At 38.5% G+C, this 22,410-nt stretch overlaps 1 protein-coding gene and 1 long non-coding RNA gene across 2 annotated transcripts; both read left to right on the forward strand.

Annotated features, from left to right (window-relative positions):
- The first annotated feature begins 11,635 nt into the window (after positions 1-11,635).
- LOC139723609 (uncharacterized) lies at positions 11,636-15,107 on the forward strand. The gene is made up of 3 exons (XR_011710371.1): positions 11,636-11,704; positions 14,131-14,205; positions 15,050-15,107. It is a non-coding gene; the product is annotated as an uncharacterized lncRNA (long non-coding RNA).
- Positions 15,108-15,110: 3 nt separating this feature from the next.
- On the forward strand, positions 15,111-21,603 carry LOC139723635 (diablo IAP-binding mitochondrial protein-like). Its single transcript, XM_071634863.1, has 4 exons — positions 15,111-15,230; positions 17,872-18,003; positions 20,439-20,570; positions 21,364-21,603. The coding sequence occupies exons 1-4, from the start codon at positions 15,141-15,143 to the stop codon at positions 21,601-21,603; spliced, it is 594 nt and encodes a 197-aa protein (XP_071490964.1). The 5' UTR covers positions 15,111-15,140.
- The last annotated feature ends 807 nt before the right edge of the window (positions 21,604-22,410 follow it).

Consider the following 22,410-nt stretch of genomic DNA (forward strand, 5'->3'; position numbering starts at 1 on the left):
TGTGGTATGTCCCAAAATACCACAGGACAATTCCTGTGGTACTGTCCTGTGGTACTGTCCTGTGGTACTGTCCTGTGGTACCGTCCTGTGGTAATTACCACAGGAGTACCACAGGACTTTTTCGCTTCTTTTTTCGACTTCTGGAACACCTGTGTCCTGTAGGCATATATTATCTTATGAGCAAGGCAATTGACAGCCGTATTCCCATTCGGTCTTCCGTATTTTTCTACGCATTTTTTTTTTCGTGCAAATTCTGTAAGGGCTGCGGAAATTACACTGTAAAAACATCGGTGTTAGATTTAACACCACGGGTGTTAAATCTAACACCGGTCAAACTTCAATAAAGGACCACACCCACAGGTGTTGAAAATGCACTGTGACGGTGTTGAAAAGTGTTCACCTGACACTTCGTGGCGTTAATTTGACACTGTACCTGGTGTTATTTTGACACTGTACTGGTGTTAATTAAAAAATGACACCACATGGTGTTGATTTGATATTTGTTGGTGTTAATATCAATGGTTTAACACCCGTCCAGCTTCAATAAGAGACCACACCAGCTGGTGTTACTGTGGTGTAAATTTATTTGCACATTTTTTCAAAAATCTAGTATTTTAATGTAAAATTCTTGATCGTCTTGTTTAAATTAAAAATCAACAAGAAGTGCAGTTACTAAGAAACTCTTCAAAAAACAGTTTAAAATTTGGAAATGACACCAGGAGGTGTTAATTTAACACCATAAATGAGCACCGAAAATTTAACACCAGCTCGGTGTTCACTATTTAACACCGGACTTTTTGCAGTGTAACATTCAAGTACGAATACCGGCGAACATGTGCATATAACAACATATTTACACACTGAAATATACAACGCACCAAAATATATAAACCAGTGGAGTACAAAGGACGACGTGCTAATAACAGTAAGCTAGAGAGCAGAGATACACTTGGTAATGACGGCATACAGAAATGAGGGTATTTCATATAATTATGAATAGCATTCCTCGACCATTTCACTTTGAAATGTTTGTAAAATATTTTTAAATTTGTTATTGGTTAGAATCTGGTCGAGAAGTGAGTCAGCCATTTATAAGTGGTATTTTTGCCACCCGGCCCTGTTCTTCAGTTGCCGTCAACGAATTCAATGAGAGTCTCTTTTCCTTGCTTCTGCTTTTGCAATACCCCTTTGCTACCCAACTGCTAATCTAACACTGACGAAAGGAATTTCGCTGCCATCTCGGCATGCGGCACCGGTTAACCCAGAGTTTCACAGGACCTACCAAGAAAAGTAAAACCAACAAGCTAACGAAAACCAGGACGGAGACTAACACGCCAAGTGAATTTGCAGCGGAGGATAGAGGATCTTCCTGGCGTGTGGGGAGACGTGTGGTAGGATCATCCTCACTGTCCACATCTGTCACGCTCGCCGTTGTCGCACCGTGGATCGCATGATACTGTGGAGGCTTAGTGAACCCATGAGAGAATTCGTTACACTGATCTGCCGTGATGTCAATGTCACTCGTAGTGCAGCAGGATACCGGAATTCCTTTTCTCACCCATAGTTGGTGCTGTAGGTGCGTCGAGTTTGCCGACAAATCCGATTTTGCTGGAGCTGCCCGGTCTTGTTGGAAGCAGCGAATGAAACTGTTGAGAGTGCTGCTCCTGGCCGTGCATTCCATGACTCTCCAATGGCGCGCAATCACAAGGTCTGCGGCATGGACGGGCCTACACTGAATCTTTCCCGGAGGAATTTGAACGGAAATGACGAAACCTTGTCTGTCGCTGACAAGTTTTTCATCATTCCTATAAACATCGCAAACGTATGTTCCAGAATCGCTTGCAGTTATGTTAATAATGGTGACACGCAAGATACGAAGGTTATCTTTCTCACTCTCCATGAGGTGGATCCGACCATCCTGCTCTGGACTAAGATCGTTTTTTGTACCTGTATTATAAAAAGCCTGATGGTGTGCTCGTCCGAGTTTGAAAGATACATTGCGGGCATTTTCTGTCTTACATGAAAATTCTACATGGCTTCCTAGGTAAGGATAAATGTAAGTGTATCCCCAAATTCCTGGAAAGAGTTCGCACATCAAAATAAGCCAAAAAATGTAAAAGACGAAAGTCTTCATCGTTATTGATTTACACGTACAAACACGCACTTCTCGCAATCCACTACAGTCTTTCTGCTGACATACAAAGCACAGATCTTCATTTTCCTTACCAGGGGCAATTATTGTAAACTCACGCGAAATAGCTCAATATTCATCCCCACCAATGCGGCAATGACCGATGTTACGCCAGAAACGTTTGCTATTTCCAAATGACTTACTTTATCTTGCGATGTACTGCGGTGAAGCTGGATTTGGGAGTCTACGAAGATTCTATTACCATGATACTTTTTCGTCCTTTATAAGTAAATCAAAGTATTTGAGTTCTTCGCTGGTACCTCTCCATCCTTTTACATTGTACAAGCACATCTACAGGTATGGGGTAGCCGATTCTTGAATCCCCTGGCGGCAAAAACAGAGCGAGGATGTGGTGATGTTGTCCCAGAAAAACTGGCGTCGACAATCCTTTGGTGATGATTATGAGACTATAGCAAATTTCGTTACCTGATGGAAGACAGCGAACATTGGATCGCCGGAGAGTCAAGGCAGACACGATCTTGCGGGAAATCTCTTTTCGTGTGACTGCAAGCTTCCCTTTGCGTATACTCCTCCGCTCCGTGGTTATAGTTCACTAGCCACACAGTAACTTGCGAGTTGTCAACAATTTTGTTGCAATAAAAACTGTAATAGAGTATTGAGTCCTGCATCATCCAGCGCTACACGATGAGGTCTGATTATAGCAACGCTATGTTCACTCTTCTATTATGCTCAATTGATTCAAGGATATCCTCTCTTCCGTAGAATAAGACAAGGATTCGGGTGTGTAACGCCGGGATAGTCAGGGTACATTTGTTACATATGTAGCTAAACTTTCTGCAAAAAAAAAAACGTGACTACTGTATGCAGCTATCAATCGCTTGTATCTCAAAGAGACACTCGGCCTTGACAATGAATGCCGAAAAAAAAACCCAGTTATGATTGCTGTTCACGCGTATCATAATTTCCGCTGTTAGTTGGCTTTGTTGACTGGGTGAAAACGTGGATGATTTCTGTTGAAATGTTCATGGATGTTATCTGTTGTAATAAGATTGAGGAAGTAAATGAATAAACACCTTTCCCCGACTTCTCTTTTATGATAACGATGTAATAAAGCATAGACCTGGAAACAGTTTTAGAGATTTTGAATTAACTGATCAATTTTAAACAGAGCCTTCAAAGGAGTCCCCCCCCCCCCCTCCAATAACCGAAACCCAACACATTTTTTTTTTAACACAGAACGAATTAGCAGGTCATCATTGCTAAACAAATTTCAAAATCAGAAAAAAAAAACCTTCAAAATTGTTTTGATGCGTATCATCATGGTTGCCTTTAAATGCACTATAAGATACATTCCTTTCGGAGTAAATTTCCGAAATACGTCCACTGACGTTGTCTGAGTTGAGCATCAACCCTCTGAGGGCAGCATACATATTTTATTCAATATGTAAATTTATAATTGAAACAATCCATTTATGCTATAGAAGTCAGATGAATAGTATGAACTATACACTTAGGAATTACATATTGATGAAGCAATGTTATCTAATAGTAACAATTGCAAATATATATATACATACTTGGAGTTGCCTTTTTCTGGTTTCTTGTATCCTGTAGTCAGAGTCGCCAAAAGAATCCATTATATAGGTGTTGGCTATGGACTGTACGGTAGGCCAAAAATGGATGCGTGGGAACAAGCCTTAAAAGCAGGAACATTTCTTTTCCTCCCTAAAGGCATAGCCATCCGCAGAAAACCCTACTCATTGTAAGATCATAACAATCGGAATGTCTGTAGGCCTACTTCTAGCCACTCTTTTCCTGCCAAATTATGTCTTTTTCGGTAGATGAAGTATCTTTTTCAACAATGATCTCTGCACAAAAAAAGAATAAACCCAAAGAATAATGTCTAAGAATTCTATAGATTTTGTCGGTGAAAAAAAAGAGAGAACCAATTTAATGGTTACATTTTAATGGTCTTGATTGTTCACTTAAGAATGATGCCGTGGTAGCATGCGTGGGAGAATTGCTAACGATGATGGAACTGCGGGAGATGTACAAAAAACAGCAACACCCACCAATGTGGTTGCGGAATTTCTGCATAAAAAGGGAAAATTGACAGAGAAATATTTGACTTCTTCTCAAACCAAATTACCCTCCTTTATGTTAATGTTATCAACTGACATCATGTATTTTTTTTCTCACTCTTTTGTAAAACTCTCCAGTTAGGCAATAACACATCATGTATTCAGGTCATTGAAGGGTGCGTCAACCCTCGCGCTTTAAAACTGAATCGTTCAATTACCATATCACTAAATATCTACTTTTCTTACTTTTTTTATTGAGAACTTATTCACAATTACATCACAGCATCGTATTGTTGAATTTCATCTATAAAAAAAAAATCACTGGAGAAGGAGGGGAAATCAAACCACCTTCCCATCCTCCACCCCCACCCCCCCCCCCCCCAATTTGATGTCGTCATTCATGTCTAAATGCCTCAACAGTTGTTCCCCAATCCTTCGATTTACAATGTTCATTAAAATCCCCCCCATAGCATGTAGGGAGGGGATACCCCCCCCCCCCCCCAACACACGCACCCTCCACCTGATCATGTCAAAAGACCTATAGTACGGTGTAGAAAAAAAAAAAGACGCACGCGTGAAAATAATGTAAATAGCCAGTCACATTCACTGAATGAGCATTTTCCTTACTTAGGACTGAACATTGTCTATCTATTCCTCTTAAAATGCGTATTAGAATGTTAATCAGTTTTAACAAATACAAAAGCTCCACAGCCTCTTCTTTTTTTTCAGCTCCTACACAATGAAAATGCACGCAAAAAAGCGGCAAATACCATGTGGTCACTCGAAATGTCCTTGAATATTCGTTTTCTCTTCTCTTTGATGAGAAAATGTCGAAATATTCCTCCAAGAGTGTGCACTAGATCATCTATCTAATTCTTTAGACCGAGTTATTAGGTACATAATAATTTGAAGACGCGGAAGTTATGGAAAACACCTTGACTCATACCACATTAGCATATCATAGTCAGCACTATAAACGCAGGGCCGGCGCAGTGTTTTCAAAAGTGTGGGGGCCCACTTCCGGGTTTCATGAGCTAAAAAAAAAACCAAAAAAAAAAAAACCCGTCCACTTCCGGGTTTCTTCAGCTCACAAGCAAAAAAAAAAAAAAAAAAATGGTCCTTCAGACAAAAAAAAATCACCTTACCGCCGCCATACTTCAAGATCCCTATCTATTTCTATTCTAGTGTCACTTACGTACTTCCGGGTTGAAAAAAAGTGTGGGCCCAAAGTGATGACACCTTATGTATTCCTTTGTATGGTGTACAAAAAGTGTGGGGGCCCGAGCCCCAACCCGGCCCCCACGGCTACCGTTCATTACGCCGGCCCGAGCCCCCACCCGGCCCCCACGGCTACGCCGGCCATGAAACGCACACATACCCGTACAAACATCCACAATACATACCCTAGAGCAGATACAAAAATGGAACCCAAAATGATCATTTTGGGTAAATTGTTGAGAGTATACCAGTTGGAAGTAGACCAATATTGGGTATAGACGAGTTGGGAGTAGACCAGTTGGGAGTAGACCAGTTGGGAGTAGACCAATTGGGTATAGACCAGTTGGGTGTAGACTAGTTGGGAGTAGACCAGATGGGTATAGACCATGTTGGGTATAGACGAACTAAGGATTGGACGATTATGATAACCAGACAAAATGAATGTAGACGAGGTGGGAGTAGACAAAGTGGCAGTAGGCGAAATGGATATTAGACGACATGACAAGTAGACATTGTGAGTATAGACGACGGTAGTGGGAAAGTGACCATTAGACAATATGTGTACTAGACGAAACAAGTTGTAGACCAAATGGGTATTAGACGAATCGGTAATAGACGATTTGCCAGTAGACCAATTGGAAAATGTTTTGTTTTTCTGTTAAAAAGTTGCTAATGTTATATTCAACGTTAATTTTACCTTATTTAACGTATGGAATTATAGTATGGGGAAATACACATTCAACTTATTTGGATAGATGATTTTTGTTACAAAAGAAAGCACTTTGAGTAATATGTAATACCTCCAAATATTTCCATACTGACGGATTATTTGTGGAGAATAAGGTTTTGAAAGTAAGGGATTTGTAGTATTATTACCTTGGTCAATTGTGACAGTGCACCTCAAAACGAACATAAAGTCGCACACACTGATTTTGTGTGAGGACTGAAAATAAGTGAAATAGGTCAACCTAGCCGAACTTGACTTTTTCATGTTTTCTGAAAGAACGGGTCTTCTTTTACATTATGCTAAAATTTGGTATCATAAAACAGGCAGGAAAGTGTGTTTTTTTAGCAGTTTATCTCGAACATTTTTGGTAGAATAGTGTGATTAGGTGTGTCTTTAGAATCCCTTTTTCATTTCTCAAAAACCTTGTCCACACTCTTCAATTTCAACTCTAACAACTTTTGAAAGGATTGTGCTACTGCTTTGAAAGTTGGCTTTAATTATGGACAGAATGTGCTAATGAGGCATGCTTAATTTCAGTTTAATCTGATAATCCCTTCATTGTTGCTACTCTGGTGGTTTACTTCCTGTTTTTTGTCCCATTCATCACACAGCCAGCACGGTTTGGTAAAGATTAAGCGCTTGAATAGACACTGTACTTCAGAGCCTCTTTTCTCAGTTCACACTTTTCCTGAGTTTGTGCTTTCTTTCCAATATTTAGATAGGTTAGGAGAGTCCATTTGATTTGAGTTACACATCATTTTAAAGCTTAAAGTCTGCTCTTTCAGAATATGGTCTTAACTAAAAATTCATGTCTGGCGACTTTTTGTTTGTTTTGAGGTGCAGGGTCACAATTTATGTACAGTTTGTATAATAATTCACTTCCTTTAGTTTTTGAAAATATGTTTGATAAGAATAAAAATATTCATAAATACCCCACTCGTCAAACAGATGAATATCATTTGCCCCTTACCCGAACTCTATTTACAAAATCCACGTTTATCTACAGTGGCCCAAAATGTTGGAATTCCCTTGAGAAAAATATGAAAGATTCCATTAGTTTGAAATCATTCTCTAGTAATTTAAAGAAGTATTTGATTAGCTCATATGTACCTTATGATTAGTTTGACTGTTTGGAATTGTTGTTCTTTTTTCTTCACCCTGCATCGAGAATGTTGACCTGCCCTTCGCTCTCTCTGCTCCCCCTCTCCCCCTCCCGCCCTCTCTTTCCCTACTCTCTTCTGTGTGTGCACAATGTATGTGGATGCATACATGTGTGTGTACGTGCTTGTGTGTGCGTATGTGTATGTGGGTACGTGTGTGTGCTTGTGTGTATGTGTATGTGTGTGTGTATGTGTATGTGTATGTGTATGTGTATGTGTATGTGTATGTGTATGTGTATGTGTATGTGTATGTGTATGTCTATGTCTATGTCTATGTCTATGTCTATGTCTATGTGTATGTGTATACATGTGAAAGCGTATACTTCATGTAACCATCCGATTCGATTGAATGAAAACTGTATAACTTTCAATGATTAGCTTGTACGGTACATGTATCGTTGTATTGTGTTATAAAGTCATATATAATTAATGTATTGTAGTAATGTAACGTAAGTGAGGGGACTGCAATCTACAAGTTCGCTTTTTAGCAGCCCCTTACTCTCCATTTCCATGAAGTTCTTTTAAGAACCAATATGTATTATTATGTTCCAATTGTGTAATCATGTCAAAGTGTATTACCTGTGTTTTGATTGGAAATGAAAATAAAAAAAGCATGCATGTGAACATGCATGTGTGTCTGTGAAATAGACAGACTGGCTGTAGACGAGGTCACTATAAAACTTCAGATGTACAACTTTCAAGCTTGTGAGCGATATAATTTCGTTCCTCCTGAAATTAACATAAATATGCCCTCTCTTTCTAATCTTGACAAGATCAAGACACCGTCTGAAGAAGAAAACAATGATCGAAGCTTACATTGCAGAGAATCAAGCTCCTCAATCCAGGTCAGACCAGTATTCCACGTGCAGTTCACTATGTTACGATGCGATCATTAGAGTCCTTGGCAGTCTTTCGTCAGAAAAGTGCGGACAAGTTGATATTTTGTTATCTCTTTCATTCTTTTTCATTTTTTTTTTTGGTAGGTACAAATGATTATACAGAATCTTCACCCCCACTGATGTTATATGGGATACTTATCCTGGGGAAAATTATCTTTAATAATAATATTTTTGCGCAGCAACTATAACATTATGTGGTCCACTGACAAGAGATGGTGACGACATCACTCAACTGTCAAAGTATGAATGGAACAGCGCAACGCCTTCTTGCAAAATGAAATGGATAAAAAAAGAACAAAAACAAATCTGCCCTCATTCTATCAGCACACAGATTTCGTAGGAAATAAAATGGCCCTTAAAACTCATTCTGAGCACCTTGTTCGAAACTGTATTGTCATGATCTCACATCACTCACTTCAGGCTTCAAACAATTGAAGACCTGAATATAAGAACGACCCAAGTCCAATTTCTGGGCAAATTCAGTTTTAAAATGGGAAATTGCAGCTTATGCATGGACTCATCTTAAACAATGATAAATCCTAATTACCCCCGGATGTGCCTGAAATTAATGAGTGAAATCTTATATGAATGTAAGAAAGAAGGACTTGGGTCATTTTACGTTCATATTATAGCGCCCTCTCCCATCCTTTTCTCATCTCAGTAGCAGAATATCATGTGGATGATTCAAAGAACGACCCAAGTCCATCACACAAAATGGCCTCTCCACAATATTAATGTAAATATTAATTGTCATGATAATGTATGTTCTAATTTCATATACAATGTTGCCTTCCCATTACAGTTAAATAGAATATTATTGGAGAAATAAAAAAGATATGAACTTTTTTTTAAGTTTGCTCGAAATGGTCTTCCATGGACTTGGGTCGTTGTTATATCCAGATACTCAATTTAGAGGTGATCATGGTGATCCACCCTAAGATATCCTTTCGCAAGATGACATAATGTTGCAGAACATCTCTTAAAACAGTATACAATCGCACGGATGAGCTCAACATTATATTTTCGGCAGTATGCTTTAAAAAAAAATCCCTTTGATCTGAGGGAGTTATCATTATGGGTGGACCCACGGTAATGGAAAGATAAATGCCTTTCCAGCCATTTACTTTATAGGATACCTCTCTCCCATAGCCCAACAGGGTGCGACATTACTTCCGTCTTTCTTTGATGTGGCATGCAAACTGCCTGGGCAGGATTGGTCAGCAAAGCTGGGCCCCGTCTTATAACAGGAACGGCGCAGTGTTTTCAAAAGTGTGGGGGCCCACTTCCGGGTTTCATGAGCTAACAAAGTGATGACACCTTGTATTCCTTTGTATGGTGCACAAAAAGTGTGGGGGCCCGAGCCCCCACGGCCCCCACGGCTGCGCCGGCCCTGATAAAGCCTTCAAATCAATCACAAGTCCCCAAATCAATCGCAACTTGCATTGCAGCACACACAAAACTTGTGATTGATTTCTATCACAAGTCTTTATAAGACAGGCCCCATCATAGAGCTCACACTGCAAAAAGTCCGGTGTTAAATAATGAAAACCGAGCTGGTGTTAAATTTTCGGTGCTCATTTATGGTGTTAAATTAACACCTCCGGGTGTCATTTCCAAATATAAAACTGTTTTTTGAAGAGTTTCTTAGTAACTGCACTTCTTGTTGATTTTTAATTTAAACAAGACGATCAAGAATTTTACATTAAAATACTAGATTTTTGAAAAAATGTGAATTTTTTTTTTAAAGGTGTCATTCCTTTTTTTTCTTTCACAAAATGAATGTGTACACAATAACCCGAAATATTCTTTAGTTGTTTTTAGAGAAAGAGAAAGTCCAGTTTAGTGTTTATTATGAAAAGGTGAGATTGAAAATAAAAGGTGGTTTATTAATTGAGAAAAATATATCCTGTAACATTGCAGGTCATTTTGGACAATGCAAAATGTACAGGGTGCACCACAAAATTGCTGATGGCACTCTAAATTAGTATGATTTTAAAATTACCAAATCATATTAATTTCATAATCGTAAAGTAGCATTCATTTCATACTACTGGCTTAAATGTTATGCGATATGGTCCATTGAACACAGAGATATGAGCCTTCTTTTATCACTCATCAGAAAACCTCTCAATCCAAGTTTCGTTAGAGACGTTGAATAAGATAATCCAATTACGTGTGGAACGTTGTTTCTCCTGCAACTTTGTCGGGGTTCTTGAATGATGAAAACATTGTTCCCGAGACACAGTACATGACGTTTTCATGAATGATGAACAAATTAAGTGATTTAATGCAAATCGTAATGATAGCCTTCATATTGTTTGTCAGTAACATTGCAATTTATGTATTTGAAGTATTTATTCGCTCTCTGTAGGCCTTAAAGATGAATTAATATTATCACAGACTTCAGTTTATTTCGGGGCTCTTATTGGTCAAAATAATATACTTACTTTTACAGACAACCGTCTCAAAAATGGTACTTTTTTTCGTTTAAAAATTTACATATTATTTCACCAAGAGTACATCCTAAAAGACATAATTGACATATTCAGCAACACAAATCCATGAAGGATGATGCTGAACTTGGTAAATATTTGCCAGAACAAGTCAGTCGCATAGGCACGAGTAAAAGTTTAATGACAATACCTTCGCGTGTTCATGGCTGAATATACGTCGACCCAAACAAGTCTGTTTTTACCAGTTTTGAGCCGTCCATACGGATCTGTTTCATTTTTTTTTTTTTAAACAAGAAATGTTATCATTGAGATAATACAGTATTCTATATGGGCCCTACGTGAAAAAAAAAAAACAACGACAACAAAACAACGGATCACTTGAAAACATGACTGCTGGAACTGAAATTTTCTTCATGGCCAGAAAAAAAAAGGTGCACTAGAAAGAGAAGAAGAAGGAGGAGGGAGGCGGAGGAGGAGGAGGGGAGAAGAAGAAGAAGAAGAAGAAGTAGAAGAAGAAGAAGAAAGAAAGAAAGAAAGAAAGAAAGAAAGAAAGAAAGAAAGAAAGAAAGAAAGAAAGAGAGAGAAGTGGAGGGGGGGGGGGGGGTCAGGGGAGGCACCATGGGGGAGGGGGAGATGGAGAGAAAAAGTGCCTTTGATATGAGCACCCCCGCGTCATTCTGTCTACTGGCATTTCTTGGCTTAAGACACAAGTAGGCTTGCATACTGTCATAAAGTAACCCGATGAACATTGAGGGACTACGGATTGAAAAAAAAAAATCAATTCTATTAAAAATGGTATGATTAGGAATGTTATTTCTAATGCCATGAGGTCCTGACTTATCCCGAACGCCCCTGAAAGGTCGAGAGAAAATGAAACGGAGGCATAAATACCCCGGCCCTCTATCGATCGCCCCCAGTGATTTTTAGGGCTTACGACTGTCCGGTCTTACCCTTCTGAACTGAATTCTAGAACAGAGGTGAAATGTTGACGGAATCTTGAGTGACATGATAATAGTAAGCCTAAAACATGCATGGGGAGTGATGGTATTTTGTTTTCGTTTTGCTTCATGAAGAGTCGGCGTACTGCGTGCCGTGCATAATTAATAGGAAACGAACTTTTAGCTATTAGTATTGCCTACCAGCCTACAGAACACTGTACTTGTAGTCCCATGTATTAATAAACATGTCACTAGATGGAACTGCGATTTTCCGTCATGCATGACCTGTCCTGGATCTATATCAATTATCATATATAAAATTATAAGATTGACAAGAATGTGTAGAAACCTACGGTAAGTTGTAGTCTTACGTTAATTAGGCCTAGGTCGCTTTCACTCTGCGTAGATTCTACCTACAGCTGTTGTCTGTTGATGTTGTGAATGCTAACACAACAGTTACTTCAGTTCATCAGTCCGGGAAACCCGCTCATGAGGACCGCTCCCGGATCCCGCGTACGAGGACTGCCCCGCCTCATGAGGACCGCCCCCACGCCTCATGAGGCCCGGGGGGGGGGGGGGGGGGGGGGGGGGAAGGAAGCCCCGCCCTATTCACTTCTTATTCATCTCACATCTGACGTATAAATTGTCGCAACTTTGCACGGTGATTTTTTGTTACACACACATGTCCACTATCCATGATGAAAAGAAGAAAAAATCCTGTCTGTTTTTTTTTCTTTCAAAAATCGAGTCAACCGATGCAGAGTGCCCATCAAAACACGAGCGCCAGCGTGTTCGCACAATGCAAGACTGCCGCACCTAGCGGCCTGATCCGACTAATGATATTTGTATGATTATTGTTTAATCTGTTCACTCAGTGTTTTTTTTTTTTTTTTTTTTGTGCTGCTGTTTATAATTTTGTAATTAATATGTTATCCATTTGGTACATGTTACAGGACTTAGCTTCATATACATTTTGTAAGGCTCCACCTTCCTGTCAAGTTCCTATTAATGCTTCATAATTTTTTAGTTGATGTTTATATTTGGTATCAATGGCAAACATGTCAGTTTACTTTATGGACACTTGACGGCATGATTTTGAATGTGATTCATTTGTACTTATCTGTTTTGTATGTTCTCTGTTTATTTGTATGGTTTTTATGAAGTATCGAATGACTAATCCAAAATCCAAATCCCCCAAATAGAAAAGATTTCCTTATGTACATCGTACCCCCTCTAAAATTGTCTGAAAACATCTCTAGGTTGACATTCTAAAAGAGGAGGATAATTTTGATGGGGGTTTAGTATGGGGCGGGTGTGGTATTTTGGGGGGTTTAATTAAAAAAGGGATATAGATATCTGTTCTAGATCTAGATGTATGGGAAGAAAGGTAATATTCTCTGTGCTTTTTGCTGGAGATTTATTAATTAGTCAAGCAATCTTTTACTATGCTAGAAGAGGGAAAATATGTTGAATTTCTTTCATGTAGTGCGCATACGCCATGCCATAAACTGTTGATAGTCTTCTCATTCAGCGATGGCTGCACCAAGATTTAAAAAAAAAAAAGGAATAACATTTCTTAAAACTTCTACCAGTTCTGCTTCTATGATAATCCTTAATGGTGCTTTTCATCAAAGCCCGTTCAGCAACTGGATGTTAAAATCCACTAACATCGTTGCATTCCCTTGTTGCATCATTCAGGTTTTATTCTCCTTAAAGGGGGTGTACAGTTCTGGTTGCGGTGAGGATTTAGCTTTTAACGTTTTGTGAGATATTCAGAAACCACTCTATGAGATGCCAAAGAGCATGCAATTCTAAGGGGTATCAAAAGTTTATTTGATGAAAATCGATTTTGGAATGGCTGAGATATCCAAAAACAAGGTGAAACAAAGAGATCCTAATAAAAGGCGTGGCCTGTCGCCTTTTATTATTATCACTTTTTGGGATATCTCAGCCATTGGAAAACCAATTTTCATCAAATAAAAATTGAATCCGTCTTAAATTTACATGCTCTTTCATATTTCATAAGAGGTTTCTCATTATCTCACTTCAGAATGTTATAAACCTGAATCCTCACCAAAAGCCAGTACTGTACAGTCCCTTTAAAACATAACAGAACAACTACACTACGAACTTTCAATTCATTTAATGGGTACTGTTCACCACACAATGCAGAGCTCTAGCTAACTACAACACATGTATGTGATGAAAATGAAGATGTTACGTGTACTTCAAATTTGTGTTTCTTGTGCAAATGAAAAACAAATTGTCCTTATTCAGTTTTTAGTTGTAGCCATGATAAAAATCATGGGTATCACATACCAAGGTGTGACTTGAATCAATGACCTGATTGCTAGACAGACATCATATCTACCGGTACTCGATTACTGGGGTTCCATGCCGCAGTATGAAGACAACCTATAACCTTTTTTTAAAACTATCCCAACAAAAATTCAATGCATGCATACTCAGGTTGTGTTTGTTTGCTTTTCTTTTAACTTGCAGGGCGCCATCTGATGTCATCAGTATGATTGTTTTCAACCTACCTGTAGTTTGTCTCAGAATGATTGGAAAACTCAGGTAAGAGGCCAATATGGACATTTTAATTTAGTAAACCTAAACTGTGTGTTCTGTATGAGTTTCATTTGATAAGAATCAATCATGAGTAGCTTCTAGTAACGGTACTACAAATGTATCATGTAACGTAGTTACAACTGTAGATATACAGTACATGCATGTGTTTGACAACAGCAGTTTGGCTTAACCCGTTGAGGATGGTTTGATTTTGCTACGGCATGTATTTCCCATAGACACCTGCTCGAGTATGCTTGGGACTCGTCCTCAACAGGTTAACAGATGTGCTTTTCACTTGTTTCAATTTCACTTATTAGAAATCAGAATGAAATTTGCCATGGAAAGACATACTGGTACAGGCTGGTCATATTAATGCTTACACATACACGTACATAATTGTACCGGTACTCCCAAGTGAAAATGCAGCTTCCTACTGTAAAATACATTGTATTTATGGGGATTTAACCCATTCTAGAAGCCAGCAAAATATGTGCTTCAAAGGGATGCTCAGCTGCACTTGAGATTCTTTGGCTGTGTGTGTACTTAATACAGATATCGGTGGTACAGCTCTGCAAAATTTGTTACGTGAATTCCCTCATTGTTCAAGCCAGGCCAGCCCTCCCACTATGTGGTGTCAAACATGGTACCATTTAAGTCATGGATTAATTGTTGAAATGGCCATAATATGAAAATAAGATCTAAAACACAAGCATACGAAACAAATGAATTTCTGCAATAGGCTACAGTGTATAAATACATAGAGATTAAAAGAGTGTTGCTACATTTTTTCTTTCGTGTTGCCTGTATTGACTTGGGTATAGTGATTACACACATTGACTGTTCCTTCTAGAGTTTTCACCACGCATTTGGCAAGGCAGCATGCGTGGACAGAAGTACGATCTTCCCCTGGGGTCAAAGGTGTCTCGCAATGTCTGTTGAACATGCTGAAGACTTCTGTTGGGCTCACGGGAGTTGGTATTTGCGCCCTTCCAGTTAAAGCTGTGCCTGAGAAGCCATCCCAAGGACTTCCGGTGAGTGCTTTGTCCTTTTTCACGTAAAGTTTAGTTTAGTTTCGTTTTATAGCACCTTTAATCGCCAAAGAAAAACATAGAATGTTTCTCAATTTAACAAGAATGGAATTCACTCACAATGCCAAAAAAACTCTTCACACAGTTTAATTTAAAGGCATATTTTACCATTTGCAGATGAAACAAAAACCCAGCAGTAGCTCTTTGAAATAGTTCTGAAAGAAAGTGTGAGTTAGGGATAGAAACAACCACTGTAAAAATTTGAATATATGTATTCAATTAAAGACCTGAATATAAGAACGACCCAAGTCCAAGTTTTGGCCAAATTCAGTTTGACATGGGAAATTGTAGCTTATGCATGGACTCATCTTGTGTATAAATGTGACCCTGCACCTCAAAACAAACAAAAAGTCGCCAGACATGAATTTTTAGTTAAGACCATATTCTAAAAGAGTAGACTTTAAGCTTTAAAATGATGTATAACTCAAATCAAATGGACTCTCCTAACCTATTTAAATATTGGAAAGAAAGCACAAACTCAGGAAAAGTGTGAACTGAGAAAAGAGGCTCTGAAGTACATTGTCTATTCAAGCGCTTAATTTTTACCAAACCGTGCTGGCTGTGCGATGAATGGGACAAAAAACAGGAAGTAAACCACCAGAGTAACAACAATGAAGGGATTATCAGATTAAATTGAAATTAAGCATGCCTCATTAACACATGCTGTCCATAATTAATGCCAACTTCCAAGGCAGTAACACTATTCTTTCAAAAGTTATTAGAGTTGAAAGTGAAGAGTGTGGACAAGGTTTTTTCAGAAATGAAAAAGGGATTCTAAAGACACACCTAATCACACTATTCTACCAAAAATGTTCAAGATAAACTGCTAAAAAACACACTTTCCTGCCCGTTTTATGATACCAAATTTTAGCATAATGTAAAAGAAGACCCGCTCTTTCAGAAAATATGAAAAAGTCAAATTCGGCTAGGTTGACCCATTTCACTTATTTTCAGTCCTGAAGCAAAATCAGTGTGTGCGACTTTATGTTCGTTTTGAGGTGCACGGTCACAAATGATAAATCCTAGTTACCCCCGGAAGTGCCTGAAATGAATGAGTTAAATCTTTTATTAATGTAAGAATGAAGGACTTGGGTCATTCTCACATTCATATTATAGCGCCCTCTATCATCCTTCTCTCATCTCTATAGCAGAATATTATGTATCGAAGAACGACCCAAGTCCATATGAATCAAAGAATGACCCAAGTCCATCACACAAAATGGCCTCTCCACAATTAATGTAAATGTTAATTGTCATAACAATATACAGTTGAACCTCTCTTATCCGGCCTCCCTTTATCTGGATCTCTCTATTATACGGACGCAATTTCGCCGTGATTTTTTTATTTTTTTATTTTTTTTTAATTACGGGAGGAAAGGGGGATTCCCAACTCCTTGAGAACTCCTATATCACTTACACAAACACACATGAATTACATATCACTTCCAACATGATTAACATACATTACATCTAATTTCCTTCCAAATTGCTTACCTTCAGACATTTTAACATCCCCAAACATCCCCAAATCATCGCAAGAACATGGACATATTATGCGCTTGAGTCCTCTCATATGTAACAATGAAAAGGTTGCAGTATACACATTACTACATGTGGTACTACAATGGACTACATCAGTACATGTGTATAATCATTGAGTCTCCCGTATCCGGCCAAATCCCTTATCCGGATGAACCCCGGTCCCGACTTGTCCGGATACGAAAGGTTCAACTGTACGTTTAATTTACAATGTTGCCTTCCCATCACAGTTAAATAGATCATTATTGGACAAATAAAAAAGATATGAATTTTTTTAAAGTTTACTCGAAATGGTCTTCCATGGACTTGGGTCGTTCTTATATTCAGATACTCAATTATCGATGCTAAGTATTGTTAAATACACAAACTGTGAAAAATAGTTATAATAAGAATGTTTCCCGACTAAACCATCTACAGCTAAGGGTTTATTAAGGAAAAATGTTGATATCTGAGGCTTTGATATTATATTTATATTTTGTATTTTATATATATTGTATTTATTATATAATTATGTTGATAGGTTAGGCTTTATTGCAAAGATAGTCTTCCATGGACTTGGGTCGTTCTTATATTCAGATACTCAATTGTCGATGCTAAGTATTGTTAAATACACAAACTGTGAAAAATAGTTATAATAAGAATGTTTCCAGACTAAACCATCTACAGCTAAGGGTTTATTAAGGAAAAATATTGATATCTGAGGCTTTGATATTTTATATTTTGTATATGAAGAGCTTGCTTGCAAAAGGCGCTACATCCATCATATTTCAATGGATTTAGCACCTTTTGGAAGCAAGCTCTTCATATATATATATTGTATATATTATATAACTATGTTGATAGGTTAGGCTTTATTGCAAAGAATTTATATGGTAGAATGTGTTGTGATACAACAGACCTACACATATGCATCAAGTGTGATATCTTGAAAAATGTCTAAATCACTGACTCCCAAAGGTAAACTGGATCTTTAAAAGGACTGAGAGATACATGTACCTTTGTGACAGTCTATGAAACATCATGTGCTGGTGCCTTTCTGTTGCAGGAAGTAAATCCAAACAACCTCACCAGCGGCACGCTAATAAAAAATGCAGCTTCAATGGCCGTCGACTCCTCATCCACACTCTTGACACAGACCTTTGTGGCCATCATGGAGAAATACAAGGAGCTTGCTCAGGTAGGGACTGAAAATAATGATACAAAATTAAAATGATATTCTGTGACCAGTCAACTCAAAACAAACCAAAAGTTGCAGGTTAGGATTCTATGTCATAGACTGAAATGAACCAGTTTAGGTCGACTGCCTCAAAATTTGAGGTTTGTCTTCTTTATTCAGGAGAATAATATTTACTCTACCACATGTCAAATGTGAGGTCCAGTTCAAAGAAAAAAATGGCATATTTTCTGCACTTCATTTTGTTATTATCATTTTTGTGTGTGTGTGTGACAGGCACTCTTTTTCCTGCATACCTGAGTGCCCTTATTAACTCTTTATGTGCCATGGTGGAACCCCCTGTGTGCCACGTTATTCTGAGACAGGAAGGTAGTCATGCTCTGAGAAAGAATTCTGTTTGTCCAATTTGTATAACTCTTACAAATTTCTGTTAAGACGGGCATACTAGTAGGCAAAGTTAAAGAGGAATGCCAAGCTTTGTTTCGATATGAATTGTATGACGAATCTATTTTCAATTTTTCTTTTGAATGACCAGTTGCTACATTACTGTAAAGGCATGACTTTTGCACATAATAACTGTGACAAAAACTTAGAATGTACGAGCAAATCTAGTTGGGAACGCCGCTTGATAGTCAATTACCACATAGAATGCAAGCCGTTTTAATGAGAGGAACAAAAGCACGAGGGACGCTTTCATTGTGCCGCGGGATTAGCGGTGATTAGTGATTTATCGATCGGTTTTGGCGGCTTTGTTTGTTGAGCAGAATATGCGAAGTTGGCACGCCGTCGACTGAGTCAGACGTGCGAACGTGGCACATAAAGAGTTAAATCTTTCAATCCCTTTTCTTCATTTTCTATGAGACCGCCCCTCTGAACTCTCTCTGTTTCAACCACTCTGTGAATGGGAAATCTGTTTTATCACAATGTTTGTGGTTTTTGTGCTGGGTGGTCACATATGGTTCTATCATGTCAGAACCCTATCTAGTGTGCTACTAAACAGTGGAGGCAACTAAAAAATTTGAATTCTATGCTCTTACCATTAGTCTTAAACAACTGAAATAGTATGAGGATTATCATGCTCTTAACCCTAAAGGGGCCGGGCTTTTTTGGCTATGCTCAGACGGGGGGGATCTCGGCCATCGGTGGTGCGATCGCGATGAAATTTTGCATGCCTGAGACCCGCGTCATAATCTACAAGATTGTGTCATAAGATTTTTTAATTAATTAATTATGCAAATTAAGCTCAAGATGATATTTCAGCCTAATTAAAAGCAATGAGAGTCTAATTTCTGATCTGCAAATCTGTTTTAGCATATTCAACAATTGTACACCACAAAAACTTCCAAAACTCATTTCAATTCTTATGTATTTTATTGTTTTCAGAATTTCTTGTGTATTTCATTGTTTTTCAACTTTTGTTTTTTCTTTGTTTTTTCATTGGAAATTGTCACTGACCACTTTTCTACCATAATTAGCACAAAATTAATCAATGAAAGTGATTAATTGTAAAAATAATCAGGTTCTTATGACTTTCATGACAGAGCACTGTTTTCCATAGGAAATGTACACAAAATCACAAAATTGTGCCCATTTTGGGGTGACATTCCGTTACAAAAATGGGCGTGGCTTCGCGAAAGTATGCGCGGACGTTGCAAATTTGGTCTCAAAAGTTGCGCGAGACTTAAATGAAGAAAGTCAAGAAGTCTCGCGACGAGGCCTTCTCGCGTTACAGAATTATAGTGCGAAACGTCGGGGGGGGGGGGGGGGCGGATTCCGCCCCCCGGCCCTTTTAGGGTTAAACCGTTGAGGACAGGCTGATTTTGCTACAACATGCATCTTCCATAGACCCCTGCCCGAGTATACTCGTGACTCGTCCTCAACGGGTTAAGAAATACAGAAAGTGAAAATTGAGACCACCTAATTCACCTTCTGAAAGTGGTGCCTACTTTTAAAGGCATAATTTACCATTTGCAGAGGAAACACAAACCCAGCATTAGTGCTTCAAAATAGTTTTAGAATGTGAAATAGGAATAGGAACAATCAATTCAGATATTTGAGTCAGTATGAATAATTTTGATTTTGATATTGAATAAATCAAGTATCAACAATAGTTAAAAATAATGAAAATATTTATAGACTAAACCATCTATAGTTATGATTTGCTGAAAAAAAAAAGTGTTACACATATCTTCTTATGTTTTAGACTTCATTGCAAAATTTTTACATGGTAGGATGTTTTGTGCTAGAACTGACCTGCACATTAAATTATGCATCATTTTTATGTGATATCTTGAAAAATTTAAAGCAAGCTCATTACATGCATGATGGCATTTCCCTGTGACATCTTTGTACTGTGGTCTATAAATGGCTTGTCATGAGTACCATGCCTGATACAAACTTTTTTTTTTTTTTTTTTCTCGGGCCTGTGCACCACCCAGGATATCGAGAATCTGATGGAATTGCTGCAGAGACACCGCCACCTTGAGAAGCTGGGGTACGAAACCCAGGACGTCTGGCAGGAAGTGGTTGAGGCCAGGGTTCACATCGACGACAGACGGCACGAGATACAGGTGTGCCTGAATGCATGCTACCAAAACTAGCCCAACTGTACAACGCCCTGAAGGGAGAAGTTCACCCGAATATGTGTGGATTTAGTGAATGTAGCAACTTAAGTAGAAGACATTGGTGAAAACTTGCTGACAATCCATCCAAAAGTTGTGAATCTTTATAGAGTTTTGGTGTTGCTGTCACTTGTTGAGAAAACTACTATCAGTTTGTGATGTCACATGCATACGTAGAACAATATCAAGAAAAAGATAAAAAAATACCAACATACTTTCATTTTTCTAGTATTTATAATTAAAAAAAAGTTGACTTGGCCACTTCAGAAGATGGGGAATATTACAGCTTTTGTACGGATTGTCTGATTTTCCTCAAACTTTTACTGATGTGTTTGATCAATATTGCTGCATTCTCTAAGTCCATACATTTTTTTTTTCTTCATTGAATTTGATCTTTATCTCCATGTAGCTGAAGGTTGTGGAACCCTTTGTGCGAACACCATTCACACACTTCTTTGGAATGTAGAACTCGGTCCCTTCCTATACTCTGATTAAGACTGGTGTAATGTTCTTTGGAGCTGAATTGTTAAACTTGTTGCTTTTCATTGCTCCTGTCAGGAAATTCAATAAATTAATATAAAAACAAAAATTGTATAATGTTACACAGAGATATTGGTTTTTTTTCCTCACCCTTTTCATGATTATTTCAAACAGATACCGTACTATTTTATGTATATGCAGGCAGCTCATTGATAGTTATGAGAAACTTAAAATGTGGTCACATCCAAACTTGATTCTCCAGGATTTGGAAGCCATCCTGAACAGCGCCCTCTTGGCTCTGGAGGCAGCGTCCGAGGCTGCCTTCCAGGCGGGCAACGAGGAGCTGGCGATGATGGGACGTGACCGCTGTCACTACGCCAACAACCAGCTGGCCATGACCAGGGCTGTGATCAAGCAGTCGGAAGACGCCCTCGTGCGGCTGCAGGCGGACGCGATACGAGAGGCCGAGACAGATGACGGGGAGAAGGAGGCAAAGTCGTGACATGATGAAACCTTTGTTGAGTAGCTTTGAACAGTATCTTGCAATTTGATTAAACGCACCGTGGCATGGGGATTTGTGGGGTGGGAAGGCGGGCCTGGATCTGCTATATTTGACATTCTGTGCAGTGAATTGAGTACAGCCTTGTCACTGATCTGAAGTACATCCACAGCTGACTGGAGTCGTCCGTCATTGGTGAGCGTGTGCTTTGATGCATATATTCACTGACCAGTGCTGGTAGGGTTTTTGTTTTTCCTCGGTGGGCAGCAAATAAATCAGACCACCTATCCCCATGCTACTGGTAAAAATGTATGTGCATGCCATGATGCAGAAATGGACCGTGGCACATACAGTGGAATAGTTTGGCGGCTTCCTACACACGTATGCTGCTGGGGTGTGATACACAGTAGCTGCAGTGAGGACACTGTGTGAAAAGGGCCGAATCCTGCTTGGTATTATTGATTTATGAAACAGTTTGATTTGATGAAATTATAGAATGGTGCATGTGCATCCATTCTATTGCACCTATTGCTGCTCTACAGATGAAAGTCAGAAATTTATAGACTTAGCAGACAGTGTTATGACATAGCATGCTTGCCAACTAATGAGATTTTATCGGATTCAGTAAGATTTTTTACATTAAAAATAGCAAAATATGATTTTCTGTCAGAGAAATAAGATTAAAAAAAAAATATTTAGATATACACGTACCTTTCAAGTTTATTTTCTGAAGATTTGACTGAAAGTAAGATTTTTAACTTCTGTTTGCATAAAATAAGACTTTTGCAATCCATGAGTAAGATATTTCAT

This window comes from Diadema antillarum, unplaced genomic scaffold (genome assembly GCF_040938485.1).
Source record: "Diadema antillarum isolate AM-2024a unplaced genomic scaffold, OU_Dant_1.0 scf00000196, whole genome shotgun sequence".
Lineage (NCBI taxonomy): Eukaryota > Metazoa > Echinodermata > Echinoidea > Diadematoida > Diadematidae > Diadema > Diadema antillarum.